Below are 12,886 nucleotides of genomic sequence, written 5' to 3' on the forward strand. Positions count from 1 at the left end.
AAGGAGGACTACCAAATCATAATGACTTGAGACAAAATCCTTAACAATGCTTTTCAAATAACTTGAGTCAATTTTTAATATAGATTTTTCCAGAATGATTTTTAGAATCATTTGAAAATATGGAGAAGAATTAAAAAAATAGACTTGGAAAGGTGGGTTATACTCTTTTCCATGAAAAGATAATAGAGAATAGAGAATATCTCTCAAACAACTTTTGAAAAATGGTCTTTAGAACATGAAAGAATTTTAGTGAAAAAGATGTACAGAACAAAAGAGTTTAGAAAAAAAGAACCCTTCAGACAAGCAAGTTTTCTTTAAAATAATGTAAGGTAGTGACTAATGAGATTAGTTTTTCATGGTGATGAAGTCTCAAAATGACAATCACTAATGCCGCATTATTTTAATACAAAACGCTAGAATGCATTAACAAAGTGTTTCTCTTTTCCTAGTCATCCACAGCTACTTGAAAAGTTTTTTAACAGGTTCCTGTAACCTATTTTGCTTCACTATTTCATCCCACTAAACACTTGTTTTTGATCAAAAATCATAAAGATTATTTCATGGTCTCATTCTAGAAAATTGGTTTTGTTAATATACAATCAAACATGCTCACACGATCCGTCCAGAAACTAACAGCTATTGACCCTCCACCTTGAGCTCTATCCATCTTTCCCCCACCAAAAGAGTTCAAAATTATAAAAATGCAACATATCTTGCAATTAAATTTAATATGGGCTTGACAAAAATAAATAAATAAATATATAATCAGAATTTCTTATATCATTTATTTTCTTGAGCTAATAAATCTCTTCCAAAATTGTGGGAGGAACTGCTTTCGTCATGTGGAAGGACATAATTTCAAATTTTTTACAAGGTTCCTGTGACTTTGCTAAGCTTATTAGGGTAATCTAGTTGTAATTTTTCTCTTCATTTTTTCTAGTAGGCAAATTGGGATAATTCTATTAGTATTAGTGTCCAACAAAAGGGGGTTCAACCCAAGTAATTTAATTTTTCTTATCATAAATCTTCCTAGGATATGGAAGGTTACTACAAATGTGAAACACAAGGCTATAGAAAAAATCATTTAAGCAACAAAAAATGTGCTAGTCAATGTGGTACAAGTTATCAATATCTTGTAAATGTTCAAAAACCTTACTCTGGACATTGTGACACAATAGTGCATCCATCAGGCAATTTATACAACTATAATTCATAAAACTATACAAAGAATGCAAGGACATTACGCCAACTTCGAATAGAATGATGTTTAGGCATATATCAAGAATCTACAAAAGCAAATTCAACGATTCATATACTTGCAATATTCGTAGAATATAGTAAGAAAATTACAAAGAATTACAAACTAACAGAAGAAAGCTCATCAACTGAGATTATGCAACTTCTGCAAACAAAATATAACATTCCTCATAAATATTTTCCATTCAAATAATTGTCAAAACAGATAATTTTCAGACTAAGCATTTTAGATTTCTCTATTGTAAAAGAAGCATAAGCAAGAAAAAGGACTGCTTGAGAAAAATAGTAAATACTATTTCGTAAGGTGGCAAGTTACTTTGATTTCTTGTTTCTCTGTAGAGATGAGGTTGGAGGAACTACTCGCTTCTTGCTAAATGATTTGGTTCTGCTCTCTAGATCCTCATCACTATCATCACTATTGTCACTTCCATTTCTTGCAGATAGAGTAGACTCCTTGCTACTTTTGGAAGATTTTCTTTTCCCAGCATCCAACTTAGCATATAATTTTCTTTCAATGGGATCATTTGAAGGCCCAATTTTGGATTGACGTGAAACTTTAGCACCCAGTCCAAGCCTGTAGAAATATATTAAATACATCTTTTGAAAAATAATAGGGAACCAAAATAATATCCAATGTGCAGTTACTAAAGGCAGATGACTCACCTAGAAGGTCGGGCTTCTAACTTAACTTCAGTTGGTTCATCCTCTAAAGGTGTGGACATATTCTTAACCCATTGCTCAGCCTGCATATACAAAAAGGCATAAAATCATGCACAAAGCACACTTTAAACCTAATAAGTAGGGGGAAAAGAAGTTGGTAGTGAATACTGGTACAATTGAGGCATCTAATATACCTTTAAAGAGTAGCTAGAGTAATTTTAATTTAAGCACACACACTCTCCCTCTCTCTCTCTCTCTCTCTCTCTCTCTCTCTCACTCACACACACACACACACACACACACACATATACACACACTTATGGGATTATGCCTACAAGGGCATGCGTATGAGAGAGAGAGAACAAAATGCATAACAAATTGATATAAAGAAATAAAGCAGCCATAAATGGAGCAAAGCAGTTTAGTGCTCAAAGCAATTTCAGTTAGAACACCAAAATTTTCAGATAGGCCTTCCTCTATCTTCCTTTCATTGTTATCAAAGTTATCAACACAAGCCACTATTATATCACATTGGCGGGATAATAACCTTAGAAAATAGACACAATAACATACTTTAGGCCTTCAATCCAAGAATTGTTTGAATCATGATTCTCATAGCAGCACCATGGCAGTACAAGTTCAGGGAGGTCCAATCTTGCAGAGATTGGTTGGCAAGGTAGAGCCTCAGTTTTGTGCTGGTTTGTACCATGTTGAGGGATTCTCCCAAAGGGATTCATCCTCTTCTGCATAATGATATTAGCAGGTTACTTTGCCTTGTTTGAGCATGGAGAAAACACCTCCATAGAAATAGATAGACACACAAATAACACATACACAAAGTGATGTCCTTTTGATTCGTATGATGTGCAATCAGCTGATGCCTTTCCCTGTCATTAGAGACACGCCTAGTCTCACTTCTCTATATTGGCTAATACCAATTGATCCACACACCTTCAGATATTTCTTCCTTGTTTGGTTTCTCTTTTCAAGTTTCAGTGAGGTGCTGAAGGTAGATGCTTGCAGAGAATAGAGGAATAAAGAACTGTAAAAGATGTCCATTGAAAAACCAAATTCACTTGTATCTTATCAGGCTTTAGCATCCTCTAACTTCAAGGATATCTTCTCCTCATCTCTTATACATGGGGATTCTTGCTTTCAGTTGTTAAAATGACTCTTTTTTTTTTTTATGTTGTAGGCAACACCATTGAGAGGTCTCCTGAAAATATCCCATTTTCAGCAAATTTTTCCAATCAACCCAAAGACTTTTGTGCTAACTATAATTTTAAATATTTTCAGAATAAATAAACAAAAAGGTGGGGGGAGGGGCAGGGGGATGGGGAGGGGTGGTGTGGGAATTTACCAATTTGAATGCTTTGTTTAAAACGACCAATTGAGAAGGACAAGTCTTCGGTGGAGTAGCCGTGCTCATTGAAATTTTTTTGTCGCCCTAAACAATCAACACAGGACAGAACATAATCAAACAAAGCCGTGAGATGTAATCAAACATCATTCATATTTCATGGAAGAAAGGAACAGGGAAAAAAAAAACCAAATAAGAAGAGTGTCATTGAAAAGCAAAAAGGAAAAAAAAAAAAACAAAATAATTTTCAGAATCAGATCTTCAAACATTTGGTGTGCAATTCAATCAGCCCCAACTCTAGGCCTTAAAGAATTAATGGGCATCATATTCATCTTAGGCACTTCAAACTAACCCTAACAGTAATCACTTTCATCAAATAACAACTACTACAAACAAGTGGACTACAGTGCACCAATTAGACAATCAGCACCAAGAAAGGCCCAAACCCAAAGCTGGATCATCAATGTTCAGTTTTTCAAACCAATCTATATCAATACTAAATATAAAAGTACAAAAAGTTTGTAGCCTTTTTCTTTCCCAAAGTGTCCATAATATTATATTCATTATACTTATTTTGCACTTTAAAGTTCTTTATGTTCCTTTAAGATAAAGATTTTTTTTTTCCAAAGGCTTACATTTACATGAGGTATCCATTTATGTTTCCATGGTAAAATTTGCCCCTTAGTGCTCTTGTATACATCTTGTGCACTTTGTGCACCCTTCTTTTGGCGCTTTTTAATATATTGTTTCCTTATCAAAAAATTGTTTCCATGTTAAAATTAGTGAACGTCAGTTCAACCTAATTTTTTTATATACAATGGTACAAGATAATGTTCCCAAAATTATAGCTTGAGCAGTAGTCCAAAATGAAATCCTAGAATTCAAAATTTTTACCAATAGCATTGAGGAGTTAAAAGCATTCAAAAAGAAACCCTAACCCTATGTTTGGTTTCCAAGAAAATAGGGCCAAAAAAGAAAACAACATCTTCATTATTTTGCTATCTCTTATCTATTGCTTCGAAAAAATAATAATAAAAAATAAATAAATAAATAAATAAACCCATTTCAACAAGGCCAAATAGTACGTGTGAGTTTTAAGTAAGAGGCACTTTTTCTATTATCCCTAATTCTAAGTGGTGAAAAATTCCCAATCAAAACTTTAATTACTTTTCTCATATTTTCTCTGCATCTAAACTGAATCTATTTTTTCAGAAGAAAATATTCCCAAACAGAAAATACCCTCAATCTAACAAAAATTTCAATCTTAGCTATGATCCAAACCACGTCTGTTCAACCTTAGATTTCAAAACTTCCAGCAATAGCATTCCCAAGTCATAAATCTCTAAGAATGAAATCTGACCCTCTGCTCGGGTACTAAGAAAAGGAAGAAAAATAAAACAAAACCACATTTTTATTCCTCTGTTATCTCTCTCACTTTCCTTGCTGCCAAAAATCCAAAATAATAAAAACAACAACAAAAAAGAGAAAAAAAAATCAGATCAACTAAGTAAAAAGAGTCATAAGATTCTTGTGTAAATCGTCGTTTTCTGTATTCTCGAGCCCTAGATGGTGAAAATTTTACGATTCAAAAAAAAAAAAAAAAAAAATTATCAGCATCCAAACGATTGTATCTAATAACCTAGAAGTCGATTGATTGAATTGAGAATAGAGACTGGAGCAGTACCTTGAACTCAGAGATTGATAGAAAAGCAGTGTTTGGAGAAAAATATCGATTGCTTTTGTGCAGATGGAGATCGGGCCTTATGCACTGCTAGCAAACCCTATGGGGTGTACAGAGCCACTTTAGCATTAGTCAGGTGATCAGCCAATCGCCCAACATCACTTTGCTTTGGAGTGATGATTTTAGAGTGTGTTTGGGATTCATTCTTGAACTGTATTTAAACTTTATAATACTTCAAATGTTAAAGTTTTATATTGTTAGAATTAGAATTATCAGCAAACACGCTCCTAATCATACAAAGTTATAAATTTGACAAATAATTTGATTTTCAATTCATGATCAATTTAATCAAATTTAATCAACTATAAGCCCGAATCGAGCTTCAAAATTTTGATAAATAAATAATTTTTTAAATGTATAGAACAATTATATTTAATGTCATATCAATTTTATAATTAATTAATTAAGTATACCTTAAAATAATTTAGATTAATTTTATATCATTTTATTTACTCAATCAATACTACTAACCTTTAACATTTTTCTACCTTAAAACAAAGCTCTTATATAAAATATTTTGAATTTAATAGGAGCTTCCATGAACAAAAGGATCATCATAATATGATTTATATATAGGAATGACAATGGGACGGGTTTTTTCAATTACCTACCTTGCCTTGCCCCTACTGGGATGAGTCTGAAATTTAAATAAACCGGGTTGAGTTGGGTTTGAGATTTTTTTAAAAACCCTAGACAGGTTCGAGACGTGTTTGGGTATTGTTTTGTTCCACACCGATTATATGTAAAATTTAATTTAACTTTTATTTTCCTATTTTTTATATATTTATTATATAATAATAAAATAATTTTAAAATAAGTTATAAAAATTATAAGGTTTTAATTATTTATAATATATTTATTTTAATATAATTAAGAATATTTAAAAATATTTAAAAAAAACTTTAAAAAAATTCAAAAAAAGTGTTAAACGTGATGGGGCAAGTATAAAATTTTCATACTTCGTCCCAAACCCTCCTTGTTATCATCCCTATATATATATATATATATATATATATATATATCATGCTTTCTTTTGGAATTAAAATATTACTAATTCCATTAATTTTGTTTTCAAACTTATTGTCTTTTTTATATATGTATTTAATTTTTACTAGTCTATTTATAAACCATTTCTTTTGTTTCATCCTTCTTATATTATCATTTTATATATACATAAAATTATATTACATTTAGAAGAATTTCATTTTACTAATAACAATTAAATTGTAATTTTTTAGTAATTATAACACATAACAATTAAAATTGTACTCTTTTTTTTTTTTTTTTTTTTGTTCAATTTGATTCCAATGGTTATTGTAAAAATTTTCATTAGTACATATTTTTCATCTTCCTTATTTATACATGATGTATTCATATAAATTCTTAAAATATTGGTTGGAAACAAGTTGGTACAACCTAAGTATACATCCAAATGAGGGAGGGGAAGGGGGGAATTGAATTTGATGTTGGGCAATTTTCAAAAACCTTGATCAATTTTTAAATTATAAATTATATGGGTGCAATGCAATAGTTAAAATAAATAGTAGATAAAGGGAGAAAAGGGGAGATATTGCAAAAGATATTTATAATGGTTCGACAAACTATATACATCCACTCCCTTTCGTTGCAATCTCAAGTTAGGAGGTTATCCACTATTCTTCAAAACCTCTTATAAGTAAGGTTCTTTCTTTATACTTAGATTTGCTATGTAGAGTTCACCTAGGAGCATCCCTCAATCCCTTAGGCTATGTTTAGTTCCCGAAAAATTTAAAGAAAAATGCAAAGGAAAGAAAATATAAAAGAAAAGAAAAAGTGAACAAAAATAAAAAATAGATTAAAAGTCGATAAATTAGTTTTATTTGTTACTTCAAACTCATTGATATAAAGATTAAATAATTTAAACATACATAAAATTTTAATTAATTTTAATTATATTTAATTTTCTTTTATATTTTTCATAGGACAACCAAACATGAAAAAACCATTTTCCTTTATATATTTTTTTCTTTCCTTAGTATTTATCGGAACCAAACACAACCTAAATCTCTTCTTCACAATTCCACAATGATAAAAGTGAAAAGAAATTACTCCAAGGTGATATTTCAAGACCCAATAGTTAGATAAGGGTCACAAGAATGGAAATGAGGCTGGGATTTTAAAGTACAATCAAGGAGAGAATAAATGCATTTTTGGATTGTTTTTGTACTCTCACAATGAATGTAATTAAATGTTATGTTGCTGGAAGAACATAAATGTGGGTTAAGAAGTCTTTTTATATGAAATGGAAGTCAACTAGCCATTAGAAACAATATCTTGAAGTGATGGTTGACTACTTATTTGGCCTCCTAACTAGTTATGCATTAAGCACACTTGCAAGTGACCTCAAAGAAACAAAACTATACTATAGTTTAATGTCCTAGTTGAATCAGAAAAGTCTCCACAACTCACTACCAAGAGAACAATGAATAAATTGTAGGGACCCATCTAAGCAATCACTTGTTGGAGTACCTAGAAAAATCTATTCTAAGCCTAGGATCTCAAGTGTGTATGCATCTACAATATTCAGATGCTATATCTAAGGCAACAAAAACATTTAAAGAGAAAAGTTTAAATCTAGGACTAAAAAAAGCTTTACCTTCAATTTAGTTGTTTTTAGATTAAATCCAATCAATGAAGAAGATCTTTAAATCCATGGATCTTCCACTTGATAACTTTATCTTTAATCCTTAGCACATGTGTAAACTAGCTACATAATCGAGAGAAAGAGAGATGGAGGCTAAGGCTCTCATTTTGGAAAAACAAAATGGATGAGTTGGCTAATCTAAAACCCTAAGAGGGTTTATATGACCACTATTGTGACTTTAACCCAACTTGCACTTGGCCACTTAATTTAGCTCACTAAGTTCTAATTAATTACTTAATCCTATTGAGCTTCAATTATTAATTAGTCAAATCCAAAAAAAACCCCAAAATAATTAATCATTAAATCTTATGCAAACTTGTACTTTCACTAAAATGCCCTTATGCATATAAATAATTAATTCTCCATAGAATCTCAAAATAAATAATCATAAGTTCTTATGCAACTTTGTGCTTTTACCAAAACCCCTTTATGCACATATATGATTAAATCTTCAATTCTCCTTAAACCTTTGTGCTAACAAAAACCATGAGATTGAGTGGGAACTACTAGAACTCATAAGAAAATACTGGCTCCTTCATAATCATGTTCTAAAGTTGACTCAACACTCCACTAAACAGAGTCATTTGCACTCTATTACCACATGAAATTACATTGAGATGAAAATTGATTAAATCAAATTCAATCAATTCTTAGGTTTGTGATTTACTATTCACAACATGTAGACTCCCCATAAATTGGTGTTTATAATTTAACAACGTAGAAGCTATTAACCTTTTAAGATTACCTTTGTGTAGACCCCTCTTTGGACTAAGAGGAACTAGGATTTTTTTGTTTTCATTTGGAGGAGTGGGGGACAACCTTCATAAGTGTTCAAAGCTGCATGCATGGGACGTGTGGCAAAGACATGACCACCTTGCCATGGTGGTGGTTAGGGATGAAGACTTTTTTTCTGAATAGAAGGCGGGAGAGAAGAAGGTAAGTAGTAAATATGGTGGAAGCTTGAGGGTGAAGCAATAGGAGTTGGGTGTTATGAAGCAGTGAGGGGACTGAATAAAAGAGAGGGAAAAAAAACACTTACTAGCTCTCGGGTAGATAGAGTGGGGAAGATGGAGGAGAAACGGGAGGGTTACTGATTGATTTCGGAGGAGAATGGATAGTTGGAAGCTGATATTCCACATGTCCGGAGAGGAGTCTTCCAAGTATGGATATTTCGTTTCTATTGTTTAGTTTGCTGGCCATACTGCCATTCTTTCTCTCTTATTGATTTCTAGATATTTTAACTTGTTTGGGAGTAGATGGTGATGACCACTTGTTACTCGTTGGAATCTAGTTCTAATATTTTTGCCATTGTTATGCTCATCTCTGTTTTCTTCGACTTTGCGCAGAAAATAATGTGAATATGTCGTTTTCCTAGTTGTTTGATATTTTTGCTTTATGCCTCTGCTTGGTTTTGAATCTACTTCTTTCTCCCACCAATCTTAGCCCATTGATTATAACATGAAATGTTGGCTATGGTTGGTTCATTTTGTTTCTTGCATTTGTACTATGTTTTCTTATTGCTTTTCCCCTATTTATGATGTCTGTCTATGGGGAACTGGGCATTGCAAATATAAAGCATTAAGAGGTTGTGAGTGATCATGGGATGAAGGAGTTTATGGAATATAGGTTTGGGAAGCATTTGTGGTAGTCTAATGCATTGAAACCTCCATGGGATTATTGTGTTGATCATTTCTTGGCCAAATCTATTGGAATTCAAACCATCGTTTTGATCACAAATGATAATGGAGATGAGGAGTAAGGTTCTGTGAAGTCAATACATGAAAGCTTAGCAACATTTGAGACATGATAGAGGTATATAACTCCCATGTGCATGCAATTTCGGCCATGTATGGCCACCTTTCCTAAGCTCAGTACAACATCCTAAGCTCCAATTGCCACCTAATGAGACTTGTGTCAGAGGATGAGCAAATAACCGGGAAACATAGGAATTAAGAGATGACAGAAACTGAGGATGTTCAGCTTCTTGTCTACGATAATGGAATCAGAATGGCCAAGACTAGATTTGCTGGAAATGATGCTCTGAGGGTCATGTTTCCTAGCATTGCGGGTATGCCATCCCATATGATATCCTCTGTTTTGACCTTGATGGGTGTGACCTAACAAGTGTTCTGATGAAGATTCCAATAGAGAGAGGAAAGCTAAAGCCAAGAAAGTTGAGCAATCCTCAGCTCGATACAATTGATAGAAAGATGAAGTGCGAGACCTGCGCAACGAATATGGCCCAATGTCCTGGGCATTTCGAGCACCTAGAACTTGCTAAACCTATGTTCCACATTGGGTTTATGAAAACTGTCCTCAGTATTATGCGGTGTGTTTGCTTCAATTGTTCGAAAATCCTCGCAAATAAGGAGGATCACAAGTTTAAGCAAACAAAAAAAAATCAGAAATCCCAAAAATAGACTCACACATATTTTGGATACTTGTAAGAACAAAAGCAAATGTAAAGGTGGAAACAAAAAAATGACTGAAACAACAATGGGGACAACTAGCTTAAATGAGATCAGCCTCAATCACAACTTGGTAGACACCCACCTCTTCTTGAACGCTCTGCTGCGAATAAGGCTCCAATGTCAAAGTCCTTGCCAGCAAGCCAAAATGTAAATGTTAGACCCTGTGCACCACAAAAGAAATTTGCTTATGGGAGTGGTTCAAAATAGTGTAGAACTTCAAGTCAAGCCAAAGGATTGGTCAGACAGAGACTGCATCCAGGGATGTTGTCTAGTCAGAACCATGCCATTGCTCATTATGGTGCTGTTACTAAATCTTCAGAGTGCAGATTCTGATTCAAGATTAAGGTTGTGGGATATTGTGTCAATGTAATACACTAGTGAACTTTGAAATTGTGTGGCTACAAACCAGCAAAGCAATGCAGTTGGCTATAACTAATGATCCAACACTTGTCTTATCTCCCTAGGCCCATTCCTGCATGGCCACCCCCCAATACACCACCCAAAGGCCGAGTGTCATCCTCTTAATTCTTCATTTTATAATTTTCAAAATTCCAATTGTCAAAATGTAATCTTTAAAACTCCAATTTTCAAGTTTAATTTTCAAAATTTAATTTTCCACTACTTCAATTTCCAAATAATTTTCAAAACTTCAGTTTTTTTTTCAAATATAATCTTTAAAACTCCAATTTTCAAGTTTAATTTTCAAATTTCCAATTTTCAAAACTCCAATTTCCAAATAATTTTCAAAACTCCAGTTTTTTTTTTTTCAAATTAAATCTTCATAACTCCAATTTTAAATTTTAATTTTCAAAACTTTAATTTTCAAAATTCCAATTTTCAAAATTCCAATTTTCAAAATTCCAATTTTTAAAATTTAATTTTCAAAACTCCAATTTTTGAATAATTTTCAAAACTCCAATTTATCAAATAATTTTAATTTCACTCCGGTTTTCAAAATATTTTTCATGCCACTCCAGTATTTCAAATAATTCTAACTCCACAACTTTTCATTCTTCCTTAGATTTTTTTTAGGTCCCAAAAATTCCATTTTCAATAAAATTTGCTGCCATTTTCTTCCCAGTAAGCATTTTTCATAATTTTCCTTGATTTTAAATGTCTTCAAATAAACATTAATTAAATTCTATAATTCCAAATAATGGAATTTATGAAATTAATTCATGCAAAAATAAATTGGGCTTTTGGTGGGGACCCAACATCCATGATTTTATTTTCTTTAAAAATGTTTTGAGTGTAGTGTTTAAATTGATATTGATTGGTTTCACTCCATTTTGTGAAACATGTGATATATTTTATACTCATTATTGTGCACTAACTTTGTTTCATGATAGCACATTATTGCTTGCTAGCAAGGTATGCTATCGCACTCACTTTGTTTATTTCTTTTCCATGCATGACCTACTTTTTATCATGAGATTAATTCTTAGTATCCATTGATTTCCTTACCAATTGTCATGTTTACATCATCTTATTTAGTAGAGACTCATTTTTTAGGGACCTAGAGGGGTGTTATGATCTTTCATTGTATCTTCTCGATAAGTAACCTGACCCTCAGATCTGTCTCTATTTTCACAGACTGTCTTTTCCAAATAAGGAGTGACACTTAGTTTTCTTTCTTATTTTGTTTTCATTTTAAAAATAAAACAAAAATAAGTGGCGACTCCAAGTCTTTTCTAAAAATAATTTTTTTCACAAATAAAAAACGAGTTTGCCATCGAGTAGGAACGCATCGTGCAAAATATGGGGTCCACACTTTATTATTCTTGAGTCTTAGATCCTCCTATTTTATGATCAATATACATAAATGGAAACTAAAAATCATAATAAAGAAATTTCTTAATGAAATATTATAAGGTTACATCATGTCATGCTTCATGTAATCTTTCTTCTTAGATGTCTTAGGACATTAATCTTGAGAAAGAGGTACTCCATGCTTGAAGGATGGTAAACCCTTCTTAGAGTTCTACATCACATACTTGACCAAAACTTGTTAATATATATGGTTTGAGATAACACAATTTTCCTATTCTTGAGGTCCTTAAGTACCTTAATCCTAAGAATATATTGCCCTTCTCTTAGATATTTCATATTGAATTGAGTAGATAACCAGATCTTGATTGAAGATAGTAATCCTACATCATTCCTAATGTATAGAATGTCATCAACATATAAGAAAATAACACCATCATGTTTTTCTACATCTTCTTATACACAAAGGCTTATCCTCGTTTTTATCAAAATCAAGAGTTGTGATTCTTGATAAAAACTCTTGTTCCATGAGTGAGATGCTTGTTTTAATCCATAAATGAATTTGTGCAACTTGAATACTCGATGCTCTTGGACCTAGATGTTATGAAACCATCTGGTTGCATCATATAAATGCTCTCATCAAGATAGTCACTCAATAACATTGTCTTAACATTCATTTTATCATACATCATAATCGAGATGTGTCGTAAAAGATAGGAGTACTCTAATGGATTTGAGTATAGCTATCTATAAAAAAGGTTCCCCCATAGTTGAAACTAGGTTTCTTAATATAGCTTTTAGCTACAAACCTAACCTTATATGTCTCAACATTTTCATTTACTCTTTCTTCTCTTGTGGATTTACATGCACCCTATGGATTTTATCTCTTTATGTGCCCTACAAGATCCCAAACTTTGTTAGAATACATGGGTTCTAACTCTAACCCC

The 12,886-nt window shown here is 32.2% G+C and overlaps 1 protein-coding gene across 1 annotated transcript; it reads right to left on the bottom strand.

Annotated features, from left to right (window-relative positions):
* Positions 1 to 1,250: 1,250 nt before the first annotated feature.
* LOC117917733 lies at positions 1,251 to 5,151 on the bottom strand. The gene is made up of 4 exons (XM_034834105.1): positions 4,962 to 5,151; positions 3,278 to 3,364; positions 1,921 to 2,000; positions 1,251 to 1,831 (listed from the first exon to the last, which is right to left on the bottom strand). The coding sequence occupies exons 2-4, from the start codon at positions 3,344 to 3,346 to the stop codon at positions 1,570 to 1,572; spliced, it is 411 nt and encodes a 136-aa protein (XP_034689996.1). The 5' UTR covers positions 3,347 to 3,364; positions 4,962 to 5,151; the 3' UTR covers positions 1,251 to 1,569.
* Positions 5,152 to 12,886: the final 7,735 nt, after the last annotated feature.

Source organism: Vitis riparia, chromosome 7 (assembly GCF_004353265.1).
Source record: "Vitis riparia cultivar Riparia Gloire de Montpellier isolate 1030 chromosome 7, EGFV_Vit.rip_1.0, whole genome shotgun sequence".
NCBI lineage: Eukaryota > Viridiplantae > Streptophyta > Magnoliopsida > Vitales > Vitaceae > Vitis > Vitis riparia.

Bases quoted from the DNA above. Each gene is read 5' to 3' on its own strand.
- LOC117917733 (XM_034834105.1), bottom strand. From the start codon at position 3,346: ATGAGCACGGCTACTCCACCGAAGACTTGTCCTTCTCAATTGGTCGTT. The intron at 2,001-3,277 runs GTAAATTCCCAC...TTGTATATGCAG, and splicing joins TAAACAAAGCATTCAAATTG to GCTGAGCAATGGGTTAAGAA. The intron at 1,832-1,920 runs GTGAGTCATCTG...ATATTTCTACAG, and splicing joins TTAGAAGCCCGACCTTCTAG to GCTTGGACTGGGTGCTAAAG.